The sequence below is a fragment of the Camellia sinensis genome, chromosome 2 (genome assembly GCF_055761805.1).
Source record: "Camellia sinensis isolate YWXY chromosome 2, ASM5576180v1, whole genome shotgun sequence".
Lineage (NCBI taxonomy): Eukaryota > Viridiplantae > Streptophyta > Magnoliopsida > Ericales > Theaceae > Camellia > Camellia sinensis.
In genome coordinates, this window is record NC_138962.1 from 218,138,910 (window position 1) to 218,158,738 (window position 19,829).

A 19,829-nucleotide genomic window follows, 5' to 3' on the forward strand; every position below is an offset into this window, starting at 1 on the left:
CCTTTTGGTGGTGATAACTTGAGTTTTTGATGGAGAGTGTGAATTGAGACCTTACACTATTTATACTAGTATTCTTCCCATCAAAGAATCCATTCATTCAATGAATTTCATTAAATAGATTAATGTATCTTATACATTCATGATACATAATGCATCTTCTATATTAATGAATTCATTAGATAGATTAATGTATCTTATATATTCATAATAGATACATAATGCATCTCTAAGATAGATACATAATGCATCTCTAAGATTCATTCATAATGAATTCATCACATTCAATGCATTAACATTAGTCTTCTATACATTGTATATATAAGTGCATTCATCAATAATTAGTCACCATCTAATTGATGTACATGTATCTTATCTAATAAGATGAATCTAGTATAATCATGCATAAGTCACATTAAGCCATATTTAAGAAAAATTCTTACAAAAATAGTATAATTTTATATTTTTTAAGTTATAATGAAAAAAAATCATAACTAAATATAAATGAGATAAAATAAAAAATTTCAAAATAATACATGTAAAGAAAAAAAATGACATATATACGAGTGTTTTGAAAAATTAAAAAAAAATTAATTTTTTAATTTTTTTAATAGCTGTTTTGACAAAAAAATTGACTTCTTTTGATTAAAAAATCTAATTTTTTTGGTTAAAAAAAATTAAAAAGACTAAAAAATTAACTTTTTTTTTTCACTTGTTGCCAAAATGAGCATAGTAGAATTCTCCCCCGGTGCAGAGCGCTTATGGAATCAAAACCTCAAAAAACGTGAAAATAAAAAAAATGAGATTGATAAACAGAGATAGTCCGGTGCAGAGCGCTTATGGAATCAAAACCTCAAAAAACGTGAAAATAAAAAAAATGAGATTGATAAACAGAGATTGTTGCAATTGAAGATTTGCAAAATGTAGGGAGTGAAGAAGAACCTGAGTTTCCAAAATGGTGAGGTGAGCACAAGTGGGTAACGATGGTGATGGTGCGAGACTTCCTTTTCGTTTTGGCGCGAGAGAGGATGAATCATTGTCCATTTTACGGATCATCAGGTGGCGGAATCAGTCACCATCTCAGGTGATGATTTCACTTCTTCAAGACAGTGTCAGTAGAAATACTTGTACTTCTTACAAATCTACATGCTTACTGCTCTGTTTCTGATGCAATATTTTTGTTTATGCCTTTTATTTTGTCTCTATCCATGATTTTCCATTGTATAGCCATTAGGGCTAGATCATTTAGACCATCTCCAACCCTTCACCAAAATTTTCAACTAATTTGATTCGAAATTTAAGTAAAACTTTGATTTGATATGAACTACTCCAATCTTTTCATCAAAATCTTTCTAAAAAATCTCCTCTCATCCCAAATTTCCATTTTTATCAAATTTGATGGAAAAAAAATCATCTTTTTAAATTTTTATCAAGTTCAAATTTGCTGTGTTTGGTTGGGGGTTGTAGGGAGGGATTTGGAAAATGAAAGGGGAAAGGTGTTTGAAATTAGGTGAAAAAAAAGAAAATCTTTAAAGAAAAAAAAAAAAAAAGGACTTTGATTAGTTCTCAATTTGATGAAAAAAAAATGACTCCCCATTGATTTGATGAACTTTGATGAAAGGAATGGAGATGATTTTTGAGTTCTTAAATTTGATAAAAAGAAAAGTAAAGGATTGGAGATGCTCTTACATATTTAAAGTTGAGATATTTTTTTAATTGTAGAAATATATTCATTGGATTATAATGCTGATCGGATAGCTGATTCATGAAATCCGAGATGGTCAAGCAACTTGATATTAATTTTCAGTTGGATCCTGAATTGGAATTTGACTGTGAGGTATACCCTCTTGGTCTTCTTCCAAATTCTGGAGTCGTTATTGGTGTTTACCGGAGGATGTTATTTTCATCACGCACAGAGTTTCCATGTTTTGAGCCATCTCCTCAAGCTCAAACTATATTGCATTACCTACTCAGACTCCTTCTTCAGGTACTACTGGGTCCCATTCTTTTGTAATATTCCATGAGGAAGTCTTCAACTCTTAACACTTTTGTATGTAAAGATTAATCAATCTAAAAGTGTTGTATTTTTTAAACATATGTTTAGTACTGCTTAGTGATTTTTTAACCAGATTTTGTAATAAGTTTGTCGTGGCAGCATGGTGAATTCACAGTATTTGTGGTGTTCTGATTTTTACTTCTTTCTTATACAGGATTCCCAATTCTGTTTCTGATATCATGTTCGCCAGAGGGACAAGAGTGAGGAAGCTTTACTTTTGGCACAACTATCAGTGCAAAACCTCATTTTCCCCATTGCCAGGAGTGGCTTCCTTTTACAGTATTTGATGCTGAAATTTCCAGGTGACTCTATTTAATTTAAAAAACTTATACCAATTCTGAGCCTCGTGACTTTAAGCATCATTCATGTTTGTCATAAATCATGTTTGAAGATTCAACAAAATGGAATGGCTTTGTTGGGTTGAGATGGTGCTGGGAATTAAATGAAATTAAACTGATGCTGAAGTGAGTGAGCTGCTGAGCTCTACTACCCTAATTACTGTTCTAACTGAGAGGTCTGCTGTTTTTGTTGATCTAAGCAACTGTTTGGTAAATTTTTCCCTCTTTATGGGGGAGTTGCTTGTATATGATCAATCCTTGCTGTATGGTAAATGTTTGTTATCAGGAAAATGTAATCCATCTTGCTGTGATTGGGATGGGGGGCATATCATATTTGGCTTGGGGTCTCGGGTTACTCAAGTGAGTCAGGATCCTCTAGAGTGATTTTTCATAGAGTGATAATGTTAGGTTTGAGAGTTGGAAGGTGAAATGATTATTGTACTTTCAACTTTGGTAGAATTAAATCTTAGGCATCAAAAAAATTACTCTAAGATCATTATAAGAAAAATCACTCTAGAGGATCTGATGAAGATCATGGAAAGAAGAAAAAGAGCAAATTTGAAATTTCAAATGAAGCACATTTAAGACATCAAGAATTAAAGATTTGGAATAATTTTGAGTCTTCGTGTCATTATAGCAGGTTTTAATAATTAAGGGTATAATGGTAATTCCAATAATTATTGGACATGGATTGTAGGGGTCACCCACGGGTTTTATTTTGGGTCAAGTTATTAAATGGATCATTGTATATGGGTTTTATTATGTCTAAAATAGTTTTAGTGGTCAAAAGTCTAAATTTCCTATTTTGATATTGAAGTAAAATTAGAAATCATTAAAGTTTCTTATTATGATTGAAGTAGAATTGGAAGTCATAGTTGGTTTAGAATCTTAGTAGTTGCTAAATATTTTTACTCTCTAAATTTGAATTATAGTCCCTGTAAAATTAGGAGTTTTTAGCCTATAAATATATGTGTAACTTAATGATTGAGGAGAAGAGTTATTATTATAAAAATTTGAGATTGTGTTTGTATGATTGGCCTATCTCTTGTGAGGGTGAAGCATCTCTCTCTCTCTCTAGCATGGTTACCGTTTATTTCACTGTTCCACCTATGTTGCACGGACACGTGATATGACATGGACACGATACGGACACGCGGACACGCAAATTTTCAAAAAATAAGGGACACGACATGCTGGGGACACGTTCAATATATATAATTAAATTTATTATTATATGTCATAAAATTATAAAAAAAAAAAATCAGAGAAAGGTAATAAAAAATACCACCCGTAATAGCCATTGTTTCAGAATTAAGAATTAATTCCGATAATAAAATTAATAAACACATTATTAAAATTAACAAAATTAATCAATAATATATATATACACTAAAATAAGAGAGGCAGAGTGAGAGAAAAGAAAATATAAAATGAAATCAGAAAAAAAAATAGAAGAGAGAGATAGATAAATTACACTAAAACTGACCATATAAAAGAAAAAAAAAATCAGATAAAAGAAAAGAAAAGGTCAAAGCAGATCAGAAAAGAGAGAGAGAGAGGGAGAGAGAGCGACTGCGAGAGAGAGAGAGAGAGAGAGAGAGAGAGAGAGCGGCTGAGAGCGATTGAGAGAGACGAGAGAGAAGATCGGAGAAGATGAAGAAGACCGAAGAAGAAGAAGAATGTAGAAGAGCAGCGAAGTTGTACCTTAGATAGCAGACCGTCGACGACCGACCACCAACGAATGACAACCAACGAGCGACGAACGACCACCCACAAGCAACCAGGTGTTCTCTCTGTTCTCTCTGTCTATTAACGAGCATTAGGTTACATGTTATGCTTTTGCTTTTTACAAATTGACCCCCACAGAAGTTTTATAAATTATGAATTTCACCCTGAACGTGTCCCGAACATATCCAAACATGTCCGTTATGTGTCCTGGTGCAAAAAAATAAAAAAAAAATTCAGACACCTTCTGCAACGTGTTGGACATGTGTCAACTGCGTGTCCGATGCATGTCTGTGTCTGACACGTGTCCGACATTGATACGTAGCCCTCAGAGAGGTGTTCGTGCTTCATAGACAGCCAACCAACATCCCCTAAACACTTGTGTTTTCATTCCCAAAATCCTACCCTTTTACAAACCCTTAAACTCCTATTTTATTTTATTATTTTATTATTTTTGTAAAGTATTTTTACAGCCACAAAATCTTACCAAATCCAGCCCTATAAGTCTATTGTTGCCGCTGCCAGTATACTTAAACGGGCTCACTACTTGTTGGAAAGTAATCCCTACTCGTCCTATATCAGGATCCTCACTTGGGGTGAGTAGGGGTGTTTGGCTAGGGAGTTCTGCTGCTGACATTTTCTGTTAACGTTTTTGTTTTCCATATGCCTTGATCATGGGTTAAATTTTTAATTTTTGGTTGGTTTGAACGACTTTCTTATAGGCAAGAGTGCAAATAAAAACCAGTTCTCAGACCCTAAGCATGGTTACCAATTGCTCTCTTTTAGAGAAGACTTGTGATTTAATAAAAATTTCCCAAGTATTTTGATGTGGTTGTTAGTGTTGCAAGAGAAATTGATGGCCGACATTGGGCAGATTTGTTTTCTGCTACCGGAAGATCAAAGGAGTACGTAATTTCTCTTTTATTTATTTATTTATTTTTTCCTGCTTTTACCTACCATGTAAGGTGTATTGCTAGTGGATTTCTTGATTTTTCTGTTCTCTAGGTTGTTTGAGGAATGCTTCCAACAGAGATGGTACTGGACAACAGCTCGTAAGTAACTAAATCATCTCGGTTGATTATATTCGAGCTTTAGGGTTTGAGGAATTTCACAGATTTTCATAATATTTGTCCCAAATAAGAAAAGATGAAACTTCTTCTGACTCTCTGCTGTAAAGTTGTTCAAGTCCACTAGATCAACAAGTTTCACAAGTACAATTAGCAGAAGGTAAGCGTGTGTGTATATATGTATTGTGTTACAACTTACAAGTGTATCGTTTTGTCCTTTGGAACAAAAAGAAAGTTTAGTAGTAAAAAATTAGACATCACAAAATATAATTTTATATAAAACTCTACAATATTGTAATGCGTGTTTACAAGGTTAAAAGTGAGAAATGTTCTTTTTACAATTTTTTCATGACAACTTGTGAGAATGTTCTTTTTACAGTTTCTTCATGACAACCTATGTAACATGGACTCAACTATGGGTATTGGGTGCATATATGTGTATGAGTGTTTGATTCATCTAATCTCTTGTCTAAGAACACTGGGACATGGAAAAATATTTATATTTCTTAATCTTGTATTATTTTCTAAGGTAAAATGGTATTCATAAGATGCTATACAATTGCAAGTGTGGACACATCTGCACAAGACATGGAAAAATATGTTTGCTAGATGAATGTACAATTGCATGTTGGACACATCCCATACCCATACCCTTACCCAAGTGTCTAGTGTCTGACACGGGTACTTCATACATTTGGAAGTGGCAATGTAACATAGATGACAACTAATTTCCCGAAAAAGCTCGTAATTGATGGAAGAAGTTCTAGATAAGCTATGTTCCAGCTACTTATCTACTTTTCAAATCCCCATCCTTTAATTCTAAATTGCTAACCTTATTTTGTACTACTTTTACTGCCGCAGGTGATCTCTAAACTTGAGGGTCCTCTTTCCTCTTTCTGCAAGATGGTTAATACCGTAACAGTTTTCTTCTAATGTTGATCTTTCTCCTTTATTCTCAGGTGAGGCTTCTGCTCAGATCTGGAACGGAATATGAACCTTCAACGACAGATTCAGACAAACTATAGCCTAGATTCTTGGGATAGTTTCTTTTCCCTAATGTAATGTTCTAGAAAGAAATTGGTTATTCTTTAGCTCATTGTGATTTAGTTGTAACCAATTTTTGATTTTGTTTCGAGGGTGAGTTTGTTAGTTCAGTTAGACGGTTAGGAGTTGATTCTAGCTATAGATAGCTGTGTTACAGAGAGGAAAGGTATGCATTTTGTAATATGATATTTTCTTGGTTTGGAATAAGAGAGAGAGAGAGAGAGAGCTCTGTTTGTATTCCCTTGTTCTTTCTATTTTCCATTTTAGCTTTCTTCTTCCATAGCTGTAAAATTGGTATCAGAGCAGGCATTCTCGTCCTGTGAAAGAAATCAAGAAATGGCAGATGGGACTAGGCAGTAGGAATAAAAAATAATGGAGGAGGCAATTCGATCTCTCAAAGAGAATGGCGAAAAGCAAGCACAGGATATTAGGGATATCAAGAAATCAATGAAGGATATCAATGAAATCAAAGAGATGATCACAGCAATGAGCATCAATACGATCAGGTGGCATCTAGGGTTTATGAGTCTCATCAAGAGATTGAGGAAACATCTCAGGTATGGGTTCAAAACCCTGAATCATTCAATCAATTTCAAACTCGTTATACTAGAATTGATTTTCCCAAATTCTGTGGGAAAGATCCATTGGGTTGGATTTACAAATGTGAGAGATTCTTTGATTATAATGCAATTGAAAATGGAAATGGGGTAAAATTGGCTTCACTGCATTTGGAAAACAAAGCCCTTCAATGGTTCCAATGGTTTGAGAAATGTCACAATCAAATCAATTGGAACACATTCAAGAGGGAGTAGTTTCCAGATTTGGCCCTAATTCCTATGAAGATGCGATGGGGGATTTAACGAAGTTAAGGCAAGTCACATCTGTTAGGGCTTACCAAATTTGCCAAAAACCTTCTTCATTAGTTGCTTCATTAGCGGCTGAAGGGATGATATCAAGGCTGGGGTATTGATGTTTAAACCCACTGGCATCAACCAGGCTATTGGATTGGCCAAGTTACAAGAGAGCAGTATTGAAACCATCGCCAAGAGATATAGACAAGGGTTTAGGGTGGCAGAAACTCCATCATCTAGTTTGTCCAGGCCTAACCAGATGGTGAGTTCCATAGCCCCTAATCGAAGAGAATTACGCAAGGAGTTGGAAGAAAAGAGGGCAAAAGGCATGTGTTTCAAATGTAATGAAAGGTATACAAGAGGCCGTATCTGCAAAAGAAAGCAGCTGTATGCTATGGAAGGGGAAATAGAAGACCAAGACCAAGAAGAAGAACAAGATGGGGAGAGGAAGTACATATTCTAGAAGAGGAGCTGCAGATTTCAATTAATGCTTTATCTGGTTCAGTCTCCTACATGACTATGAGGGTAAGAAGGAATGTCAAGAAAAGATTAATCATAATCCTTATAGATTCAGGTAGCACCCATAATTTCATAAGCCCAGATGTGGTTAAAAGGTCAGGAATAGAGGCTACAGTTACAGATCCTCTTCCAGTATCAGTAGCTGATGGAACTAAGTTGATGGGCACAGCTGTATGCAATGGATTCAATTGGGAAATGCAGGGCACCAGTTTTCAGGCTGATATGAGGGTATTGCAACTCAAAGGGTGTGACATGGTCTTGGGTATTCAATGGTTGGTAACATTAGGACCAGTCAAGTGGGATTTCAAGAACTTGAGCTTGGAATTCGCTTGAATGGAAGAAAACATGTTTTAAGGGGTGGTAAGGAGGAATTGACAGTCATTGGCCCTAGGAAGGTGCAGAAACTTCTCCAAAAACAGGCACAAGGAGTTGTAGCTCAAGTCTTCTCTCTGCAAGTGGACAGCCAGGAAGGACATTTCGGGCAGGTATGGTGATGTATTCCAAGAACCTAAACATCTTCCTCCAGTGAGGCCTCATGACCATCACATACTACTCAAACCTGAAACTGAACCAACCAATACAAGGCCCTATAGGTATCCTTATTTCCAGAAATCTGAGATAGAAAAGCAAGTCAAGGAAATGCTTCAATCTGGGATTATCCAAACTAGTGCAAGTCCTTATTCATCTCCTGTATTGTTGGTGAAGAAAAAGAATGGAAATTGGAGAATGTGTGTGGATTAGAGGGCATTGAACAGAGCTACTGTAAAGGATAAATTTCCGATTCCAGCAATTGATGAACTTTTGGATGAACTGTGGGGGACCAAACATTTCTCTAAATTGGATCTACAGGCTGGTTATCACCAAATTAGAGTTCATTCCCCCGATATTCCAAAAACAACATTTAGGACTCATGATGGGCACTATGAATTGTTGGTGATGGCCTTTGGGCTGACCAATGCGCCTTCTACCTTCCAGAGTCTCATGAATGAAGTTTTTAGACCACATCTACGAAGGTTTATATTGGTATTTTTTGATGACATACTTGTTTATAGCGCTACACGGACAGAACATTTGCAACATTTGCAATTGACATTGCAGCTTCTAAGAGCTCATCAACTGTTTGCTAAAAGGTCTTAGTGTGTATTTGTCTAAGTGTTTAATATCTTACTGCAGGAATATCTTCAAAGAGAAATGTATGGAAGTGCTCAATTGGAGAATTTTGCTTCAGGGCTTGAATTGATTGGGAAAAAGGTAATCTTGAAATGTTTGTTGAAATTTTTGAGTTATTGATTCTATTCAAAGGTTTTGAGTCACTTTGAGATTTATTCATTTCTCTTTCGGTGTTTTTCAAAAATGTTGCCATATAAGTACCGGATACTTACCGGGTGCGGGTACACATTTTGATACGGATGCACGTGTAACACCGTATACGGTTTGGGGAAGATGGATACATCATGGGTACGCAGTGGGTACTCCATGGATACAGGGTGGGTACTCCACAACAATTGATTTTTTTTAAAAGTTTTATTTTTTAAAAGTTGGAATTTGATTCAAGTTTACAATCTTTTTCCTCTCTAATCATTTTCAAAAAATTTAAGTAATTTGGAACTACCAACTCTTTACACTATTATTAAGTAATTTTGTCCTCTTCTACTCATTGTTGTATACTTAGTAGATAATTAGAATTATATAAAATAATTTTTTTTTTTGTTGATGTTTATAGGAATATTAAAAATTATATTGATGTTTCATTGTTACTTTCATAATATTGATGTTTTTAAATTGTTATTTAAATATTTGAAAATTATATACTTGAATGAAGTGAAAGAATTCACAAATTATTGTCTTAATGGTTATAGAAATATGAGTTCATCAGGTTCAGGATTTTCAAGGTATTTGGTAGAGTTTAAAAGCTACTTAACTCAGCTTTTAGATTATTTTAAGTTATTTTGGTGTGTTTGGTGAAACTTAAAATCATTTTTTGTAGCTTAAATTAAGCCAAAAAAGTGCTTTTTGGCTGAGTGGCCTCTGGGGTGCTTACTCATTCAGCTTAAGCAAGAAGCTACAAATTGAGAGGCAAAATTACTTAAATGTCTTTTACTAAATCGAAGTATTACCAAATTACCATTATATAAACCACCAAGCATCACTGTTCATTCTCTGAGAGAGAGACAGAGAGAGAGAGAGAGAGGCGATTTCTGGCGGTCAACGCATCAGTGCTCTCTCTCTCTCTCATGAACCAGTGCTCTCCTTCTCTCTCACACTCACGAACCAAATCTCTCTTTCTCTCTCTCTCTCTCTCTTAGCGATCAAAACCCTTGCTTAGCGATCGAAATCCTAACCATTGACTGCGTGACGATCAACTGTCCATTGTCGTCCGGCGTTGGTTCGTTGTTGCGGTTCTCTCTCTCCGGCGATGAAGTTCAGTGTTTTTTTTTTTGGGGAGGTTTTCAGTGTTTTTTTTATTAAAAAAATCATAATAATAATAAATTAAAAATGAAATAACTTTATCGATACTAATAATAATAATTAATTAAAAATCATAATATTAATTAAGCCATTAATTGATACTAATTAATTTATTGATACTAATTAAAAATTTTATATTAATGAAATAAATTTTATATTAATTTATACTAATTAACAATTTTAGTATTAATTGATGCTAATCAAGCCATTAATTGACACTAATGAATTTATAATGAAAAAATGAAATAATTTTACTAAAAATGAAAACTTGAAATATCACTAAAAAAAAATAATATAAACTGAAAAAAATGAATGGATTTGTCAAATGAATAAATGAATTACTAAAAATGACAAAATTGAAATATCACTAAAAAATGATATAAATTGAAAAAAATGAAAGGATTTGTCAAATGAATAAATGAATTACCAAAAATGAAAAAAAATGAAATATCACAAAATAAAAAGAAAAAAATTGAAATATCACTAAATTAAAAAAAATAAAATTGATATAACTTCTATTAAATAACTAATTGAAATCAATATAAAGAAAAATAATGTAATGACACCACAACATTAATACTAGGGAGAAAAAGAAAATAAGGAGAAAAAGAAAAAAGAAATGAAGAAAAAGAAAAAAAAAAGAAAAAAGAAGCATTGATGCTAATTAAGCCATTAATTAACACTAATTAATTTCACTACTAAAAAAAGTACTTTTTGCGACTGTTACAAACCGTCGCAAATAATAAAAATACAGTCGCAAAAGACTTTTTGCGACGGCCTATGCGACGGCAAATGGGGGTCGCGAATGTGGGGGTGACAAATATTTTTTGCGACCGCAAAACAGCAGTCGCAAATTATTTGCGACCGCCTAACCTACTTATAGCAACTGATGTTTTGCCGTCGCAAAAAAAGAATAAAAATTACCTACAATGTATTAGCGACCATCTTATTACCGTCGCAAATAGTTTTCAATGACATTTATAAATAGTGCATTGTTATGATTTATGATCTTTCCAAAAATCTGACTACATTGAACAAATTAAATCCAAGTGAATTCTATCAATAAGAAACTAAAAAATAAACTCAACCAAGTGAATTTCTAATTTTTTTTTTTCTGTCATTTCTTATGCTTGAAACTCTTAATGTTCTTCAGAGCCATTCAACTGGGCTAGGAAAAAAAAAAAAGCGTCAAGCTTCTCGGTCACTATCTTTCCATGCATCATTATCTGCTGGATCACTTGACTGATGTAATAACCACAGAAGTTGTCCCATTTCCAACTTCTCGGTCTTGAACCTCAGCCAAATGAATGCTTTATTCTTCCACCTTTGCAGGAGGATGCTCAACATATAACATCTTGAGTATTATAGCACCATCATTAGTAATTGTTATATCACTAATATCATCAACTAGCATCTGAAACACAAAATCGACAGATGAAGTGTCAAGCTTTATATATTTCATTTCATCAATTTGAACAAAAAAATAAAAACTTGAGAAATGTTACATTAATAACAAATTAATGGTCATGTGACGCCTAAAATTTCCATATTAACGCAAGGGAATATACTCTTTAATAAATACCAAGTTACCCCACCAGCTAGTGAGATGGATAATAAAGCAAAAATGTTAAAAGATGCGTACTAGGCGATTAAATTATCCCATTACCATTATGGTGTAGTCTTAATCAATTCCACAAAAGATCTACCTTTTCACTAAACTGACCTAGGGAAAAAAATGTTTTAAGACTTTCAAAAACTCATTACCAATATTAGTGAGCTTAAAATATTGAAATTGGTGATCTAATAGTAAAAGTTGAACTGAAATTAAAATTTTAAGGGAGAGATAGAGAGACAGAGAGAGTAACCCCACAAACTGCTAGAATCTGCAAATCCAAATTAGAAATAAATAAAGAAAGAACAAACATTCAAGCATACAACACATAAAATGGGAAAATCAGAGAAGAAGTACTTCACTCTTGAAAGAACAGAATCATGTGTTGGATCGTAAGGATGGTCCTTGGAAGGAATCTCCAAAATTGCTAGAATTGGATTGTTGTAGCTATCTACTAAAAACTTTATCATGTTTGCAACCTAAAGATGAACATTGTTGCATTAGACAATGTTTTATCCACAGAATCAAATGACAAATGAAAAATCACACCACCACAAAATCAATGTACTCATTCGTCTCTTACTACCGGACTATAATAATTGTGGGACTTTGTGATTTATATGAATGTTGCAATAAAGGTTTAACTTGAAGTTTAGGAAGCATTAGTAAATTCAGCACCAAAGTATGAAGTCCCATTGACTAAAACATTAATGTAACATGCTAAATCTGTGACACGACCCATACTTATTCATCATAAACTTTTAATATTTTTTCTCATTCACATGATAGAATTTAAATAAAGAAGAAAAAGAAAAAAAAAAGCATCTTAGGGTGCTCATGATACATCTGATAGGGTATAAGCATGCACTATAATCATATGCATAAGTCATACCACATAAGAGCATTAAAATCAATCAAAAATATGATAGAGTAGAACAAAAACTTACATATTGGCTGATCATCACTATTGCAACGTCATCTCTTGTTGTAAACTCCTTGAATGCTTCTTCAATTTGCTTAACAGTTGTTTCTAAGCCATAATAAAAGAACATTTATAAGCCAAAATAAGAATATCCAAAAATTCAATTGAATTGAAATTAACTCAGGGGAAAGGATAGATTCTAATTCCATAACTAAGGATACAGGGCAAGAACAAAAATTTGGAGCAGTATAACAGCATCTGAAACCCATGTAGTTTCAAGTACTCTCTCTCTCTCTCTCTCTCTCTCTCTCTCTTAACAATTTTAAAGCAAATTTTGAATCTCCTTAGCTGCTTATTCTGTTACAGAGAAACAAAATCTACAGCATAAATGACAAGAGTAACTAGCAGGCTTTAATGATTTTATCATAAAATTAAAGTATGTTGACCATCCAGTCATTTATTGGAGATAGCTTTTCAATTCATCATATGCCTAAAACGTTAAAATTTCACAACATTTGGAGCTCAAAAGCATACTTGAGTCCACAATTAGGTAATTTGTCTTTCTCCGCAAATCCACATTGCCTACTCCAGCCAATAAAAATCCAATTATTGTGTCCTACATCAGATAAATTTAACTCCAATCAGCTCCAGCAATATTGAACATCACATTAGCAGTCATCTTAAAGACCTTCATAAATATACACCAAGATGTCAGGGACAAGCAAAAACATATCTGATGCTGTTTTAACAACCTACCAAGCCACATGATCAGTACTGTTATCTGCAACTGCATTATCCTTGTGGGAACTCAACGTAAGAGAAGACAGAATAAATCCACTGCACATTTATTGACTGTGAACTCACATAAGATGCGAAAATCAACGACCAAGTTCTGACCAAACAGTGAGAACAGATTCAGAGATGAAGAAATCAAAGTGCTTTCTACATATTAAAGTTAGTTGAAATGAATAAAGAGGTACACTAGCTTTGAGTCAATTTCAAAATCCACTCACAAAAAAGCCTTCAACACCTCCTTCAATGGAGTCACCCACTAACAACACGAATTTTTTGCTATGTTCACTCCCAAGTCATCAAATTCATCTTTTCTTGTTTGTATTTATTTATTTATTTATTTATTTGTCCAATTTAATTATGAAGCCAATTTCTCGTCATGAAATGATAATTTTTTTAGTGGGTATGGATTTCAGATACCAAAAATCAGTTTAAAATGTTAAATATAGGGATTCTGGAGTGAACATCATTCCTATATGAAATAAGAGATGTACAAAAAACACACCATCGAGATATATGTTCCTCAAATCCAATCTTGCTCCTGGAGTGAACATCATTGCTGCCTGGCCTCAAAACTTGGGCCCCAGCGCTCTTCCAGAAGATTCTAGAAGAGTGAACTTCACTGTCATGTCAGGGACTTCCATGGCTTGTCCACATGTCGGTGGAATTGCTGCTCTGATCCACTTAGCTCATCTAACATAGACCCCAGCAGCTATTAAATCTGCAATCATGACAACAGCGAAAATCACAGACCATTCAGGAAGGCCAATAATAGATGGAGACAAACCTACAGGAGTTTTCGCGACTGGAGCTGGACATGTAAACCCCAAGAGAGCCATCAATCCAGGACTGGTATATGATATCAGGCCAGATGAGTATTTCACTCATCTGTGCACCCTGGGATACACAAAATCAGAAATTTTCATAATTACTCACAGGAATGTGAGTTGCCATGAGACTTTGCTGGAGAACAGGGGTTTTAGCATCAATTATCCCTTGATTTCGGTGATGTTCACGTCCAGGAAGATGAGTAAGGTGATCAAAAGGCAATTGACAAATGTAGGGAGTCCTAATTCCATTTACTCGGTCGAAGTAGTGGAACCTGAAGGAGTCAAAGTAAGAGTTAAACTGCAAAGACTAATATTCAAATATACGAACCAGTTACAGAGTTTGGATTATTTCAAGGAAGAAAATAACAACAAATATATGAGCTTTACTCAAGGGCATTTGATATGGGTGCACTTTGACAAAGGTCTTTCCAGGGTTAGAAGCCCTATTTCAGTGACATGGGCATCTAAGAAGCAACAACAGTAATTATGGTGGCAACAATAATGGCAGTAGTAATGTCAACTTATAATACCTTCTGGTTTTGGACTTGGAAGGTTGAGACCAATGAAGATCTAATGATCATTTTATATTTTGAATTCTAGAAGAGGAATCTAGGGCACAATTTTATCATTCTATAAAGACAGAAGAATTTAATATAATTTAAGAATTCTAATGTTTGTTTCTTTAAGGCAAAATGGGTCTTTAAATAAGCAGGTCAGCATAAATTCTCACTATCATTCTTTCTGTCCACTTATCACGATTTTTCCAGAGATAAAATATTCACAGAAATGAAGCCAAAGCAGAACATCAATCTGCCCAAGTATGAGCATTGACTTCAACAAGCTTCAGTCAAATTTAACAGCTGTGGTATCAAGAAAACTACAAAAATATCACATGCAAAAATTCTCTACGAAAAATAAGCACATGCAGATATGCAAGAGAACTAACAATAAGAAAAGATTTCTTTACAGAAAATATATGTTCCTCAAATCCAAGCTTGCACCTGATCCAAGCTTGCGCTGAGGCCCAAGTTTTAACCTGTTGTTTTTTATACCAATTCCAAATCTATCACTTCATAGTGAAACATTTCAATTCAACAAACCACAAACATCAATATCTCCCTGCTTATGACTATTATTTGTGACACGAAGATGTTTGCAAGACAATAGATACACGCATTCAAATATTCAATGCTCTATGCATTTAGCTATATGAATCGAATTCAAATTCAAAAACGAGAGAGAAAGATATCAGTACCAAGTAATTCATCATTTAATTCAAGATCTAAATTGCTTCTGAGCTTTCTCAAACTAAATTGAAATTGAAAATTGCAGAGAGAGCTTGAAATCAAAATTAAACAGAGCAATATAGAAATCAACTACGACTAAAACATGTAACCAAGAAGAATTCAAAGCAGAACAACAAGATTATAAACTAGAAAAATCATTCAAAGATTAACCAAATTATGCTCAGTTTGGTTGCTAAGAAAATGTAACATAGACACAGGAAAACAAATATATATATATATATATATATATATTTTACCTTAATTGAGGTGAGCTTCAGTTTTCTAGCCAAACAAACATAAAAGCATAATACTAAAAGTTTGAAATTCGGTTGGTTCCTAAAATTTTCTTAGCATACAAACAAGAGGTTCAAAAACTAAATGAAATTTAGCAAATAATCTAGAGAAATGTTTAAATCAAGTTTTAAAGCCAAAGCAAATCAAGATTTAATAATCTAAAAAAATAAAAATAAAAAATAAAATGAATCTTCGAATCAAAAAGATGTTTCGAAATCAGAATCTGCACCGCATTGATAATAATAAATTGAATTGGAAAAAATTCATGTTGTTACCGTTGATGTTGATCTTTGAAATCGAACAAAGCTATGAGTCGAAGAGAATTTGGGAGCTGAAAGAAAGACACCGGGATTACAGAGACAAAGAGTTGGATTCATACATAGAAATTAGGCTTACCGATTATGAATCGATCCAAATCTTCATCAACAGCAGATCGAAATCTTCAAATCTTCATCAACAATCGATCAAAATCTTCATATCTTCATCAAAGTGATAGTCGAGCGAGAGAGAGTGGAGAGTCGAGTGAGAGAGAGGAGAATTTGTGAGATTACCAGTATGATTTGTGAGGTTTTGAGAGTGAGAGAGAGAGAGAGAGAGTTGGGAAATAAGAGTGAAAGGGATAGGGCAAGTTTTACACGACTTTGGGGTTTTTTTTTTTTTTTTTTTTTTTTGTTCAGTTAAGAACACGATTGGGGGTTAAGCAAAACAGGATTGTTATGGAAAAAAGTGATTTTTTGCGACGGTTAAATAATCAGTCGCAAAAAAATAGACGCAAAAACTCATATTTCTAGTAGTGTTTATAATGAAAAAATGAAATAATTTTATACTAATTGATAATATTAATGAAAATAATAATTTTTGTAATACTAATTATATTAATTTTTATTAATGAAATAACTTTTTTAAAATTAAAATTGAAAAAAATGATAAAATAATCATTTTTATATCATATATGGGCAAAAATGACAATTATACAGTAAAAAGTTATTTTACAGCTTATCAACCAAACACTATTCTGCTGCTTAAATTCATAATTCCACAGCTGTACCAAACATGTTAACAGTTTATGTTCACAGTTATAAGTTATAATATGTTAAGGTATAATCTATAATCATTTTTCCACAGCTCTACCAAACGGGACCTTTACTTTAGTATTGTGTTGGTATTTTTGAATATTGATTTATTTTTGGTTTTGTAATTTCTCTTTTCAGCTATTGTTTTAAACTTTGATTTGTAAGTGGGATGTTTAGCTATAAATTTTAAAATAAATAAACAAATATTTGTAGGTGGAATGTTTAGCTATAAATTTTAAAATAAATAAATAAATAAATATTTGATGTACCCTAGTCGCACATTACTTTTTTTTAGATTTTAACATATTGACGTACCCATATCGGTATCTATACCGGCACCTGCGCTTCATTTGAACTCATAAGTCATTTTAACCTAACAATTTGATTCGTGCTTAAGCACTGGAAGGCAACACTTACACTGAAAAAGAGATGCTCTTGGAAGAAATGCTTAAGCACTATAATATAGGAAACATTTGTTATTTTTGATGATTAAAATTGGCTACACTACTTGGCAAAATAGTCACAGATGCTGTCAAATCTTGAAAATCTAGATTAACAAAACAAAGCATGAGAATACTACCTTTAGAGAGTCATGCTGTATTTTTAGAAGAACTTTTGACATGTTTAGGGAAGTAAAAGTTGTTTGAATATTATTTATTGGATATTCCATTTCCTGGCAATTGACTAGTCTCACATATATATTACCAGCCTCAAATGGGCCCACTGCAGAGCTGGTTTGATGCAGAATTCCGCTTGGCTCATATGTGCTCTGTCAAGAAAAAAGAGTGGATAGTTGTCCGGGCCACTCTTTTAAGGTGATCTGAGGTATAAATGCTATGGAAATATTTGTAGAAGGAAAAGTTTAATGATGTTTACGTATCTAATTGAATATGATGAAATGTATTGTTTTTGTTGCATTATCATTTATCACTCGTGTGATGCTGCAGAGCTTCTTTTTGATTTATTTCAACATGATATGCTGTTGTGGAAAGCATGTAGCATGACTCTGCAGTTACTTCTCTTAGCCCTTTCAGATTGGGTGAATTGGGAAGGAAAGAAATGCATATCTCTTAGTTCATATCACTTGTATGGATTAATAAAAAAGGTGAGAAATTGGGTGAAATGAAGAGAAACCCATTTCTCTTATAACCCTAATTTTGAGTCACTCCAAAAAGTGAAAAGATTGGGAGAGAAAAGAAACCAACAATTTACTATTTTTTATGATTTGCATATCTCTTGTTTCAAAGTGCCTTTGTCTTTGAGGGATATTTCATTTACTATACGAACAACATTTTTTCGAAATTCACATACAAATGATGTGGGTTTTTGTGGCGTTTTCAATTTTAAACTAAAACGCCTTCTGTTATGGCTTGTAATTTAAAAAATGGCATTACTACTTTATTTTGGATGAGTTTGATGTATAAAAATTGTGTTTTTGATTCATTTCAATGCGTTGTTTGGTTCTGATTATCAACCTCTCAACAAACTGAGAATTATTTTGGTATACTCACAGAAAGAACCAATCGTTCAGCATCTGTATATGGGACAACCACCTCCTGTGTTCACAAAAATGAGGGTTCTCCATTAAACCACTGATGATGCTGACGACTCATGGTGGATTTATGCTAATAATGCATTATTTCTTGTCATAATATGTTTCTTAGCCAAAAGAATTTTGAAATTCATTAAATGTAGGTTTTGGAGTTGGGAATGAATTTTCGGGCTGCAGATGACAGAGTGTCATGCTGCAAAACCATGGAAGAGATTATGTTTTGGAATGTGGGCGAAGGTAATGACTCGCATTTTTTTTTCTAGGTTGTGAATGCAAGGTCTACTTTTCCATTTATATTTTTAGGTTCATAATTTTTGTAGTTTATAATATAATTTTGAATGTTACATGAATAATCAAGTTGAAAGCTATACTAATGAAGAGAATTACTATGTTGCACATAATGATTGTGTTGTTTGTAGTTGTCAAATCTTGATTGGGATGATATACTTCTACATTTTCTAAAGAACCAAACATTTGTGAGTTTTACTACATTAGGAAATAGAAATTTCGTTTCTTTAAATTGGAATCAAACAAGTGATCCATGAATTTTAGATTTAACCCATAATTGTTGGTGATAGATAGTTGTCATACATAGTACCTTGTTTGATTTTGCCTAAAACATTCATTTTGTGGCTATTTCAGATTTTAAAAAAATAAAGGATATTAAAAGGTAAATTAGGTGATTAAGTGAAAATGAAGAATAACTAGGAATACCAGGGGAGAAAAAAAAAATCCACATGCATTGCATGTGCACTACAACTAGTTTTTTTAAAGGAGAGAAAACATGATATTTTCTCTTCTTTCCTAACTTGTATAATCATTTCTTTTCTTTTTTCTCCCAAGCTCCCAAACATAGTTGAAGATTTTCTAGGTTACAATGACTATTCATTTATTTGCCTCATTTTCCTTTCTTGATGTACTCTTTAGTTATATCCGACATTTGCTGAATATCAAGATTTGGTTGAATCCTTGCAAGAGAAACTTTCATTCATTGCAAGTTTGGAAGAGAAATGAGGTGGATTTTAGATTCTCTAAACCTTATTAGTTCACTTTTGACAATGGATTGACTACCAAACGAGTGTAGCTCTTCTCAACAAGAACCTTCTCGTGCTGATAAAAAGGAAAAAGGGAAAATAATACGTCTTCCAGGGGGAATTAAAGATTTCAGATGAATCACATTCAAATGAATGATCAGATATTGTGTTCAAATAACTTTGTTTAGGAGAATAAAAGTCCTACTAGGATTGTATCACGCAAAATCTATAAAAGCTCGTGATAGGACCTATGTACAGGTATCACAATTCTTATTCTCAAACATACAGAGCTTTTGTGTCTATTTGCCTATTTTGCTGACTTAGGCATCGGAGAGGGATTTTGCATACACTCGCCAGCTAGCTCAGGT

At 33.4% G+C, this 19,829-nt stretch overlaps 1 protein-coding gene and 1 long non-coding RNA gene across 9 annotated transcripts; one reads left to right on the top strand and one right to left on the bottom strand.

The window, feature by feature from the left end:
* Window positions 1-798: 798 nt before the first annotated feature.
* Window positions 799-17,888, top strand: LOC114259772 (uncharacterized). 3 transcript variants are annotated; one of them, XR_014362571.1, is made up of 8 exons: window positions 799-1,081; window positions 1,914-1,984; window positions 2,208-2,355; window positions 4,839-5,021; window positions 5,122-5,168; window positions 6,143-6,784; window positions 8,771-8,848; window positions 17,584-17,888. It is a non-coding gene; the product is annotated as an uncharacterized LOC114259772 (long non-coding RNA). The 3 variants fall into 3 exon arrangements; XR_014362569.1 differs by having other exon boundaries at window positions 800-1,984; XR_014362570.1 differs by lacking the exon at window positions 17,584-17,888 and having other exon boundaries at window positions 801-1,984; window positions 8,771-9,310.
* Window positions 11,596-16,592, bottom strand: LOC114286946 (V-type proton ATPase subunit F-like). Of its 6 annotated transcripts, XM_082917007.1 has the most exons (5): window positions 16,199-16,592; window positions 16,078-16,133; window positions 13,898-14,494; window positions 12,626-12,708; window positions 11,596-12,157 (listed from the first exon to the last, which is right to left on the bottom strand). In XM_082917007.1, the coding sequence occupies exons 3-5, from the start codon at window positions 13,947-13,949 to the stop codon at window positions 11,963-11,965; spliced, it is 330 nt and encodes a 109-aa protein (XP_082773133.1). In that variant the 5' UTR covers window positions 13,950-14,494; window positions 16,078-16,133; window positions 16,199-16,592; the 3' UTR covers window positions 11,596-11,962. The 6 variants fall into 6 exon arrangements, with proteins under 6 accessions (XP_082773133.1, XP_082773135.1, XP_082773134.1 ...); XM_082917009.1 differs by lacking the exon at window positions 16,078-16,133; XM_082917008.1 differs by having other exon boundaries at window positions 16,078-16,592.
* Window positions 17,889-19,829: the final 1,941 nt, after the last annotated feature.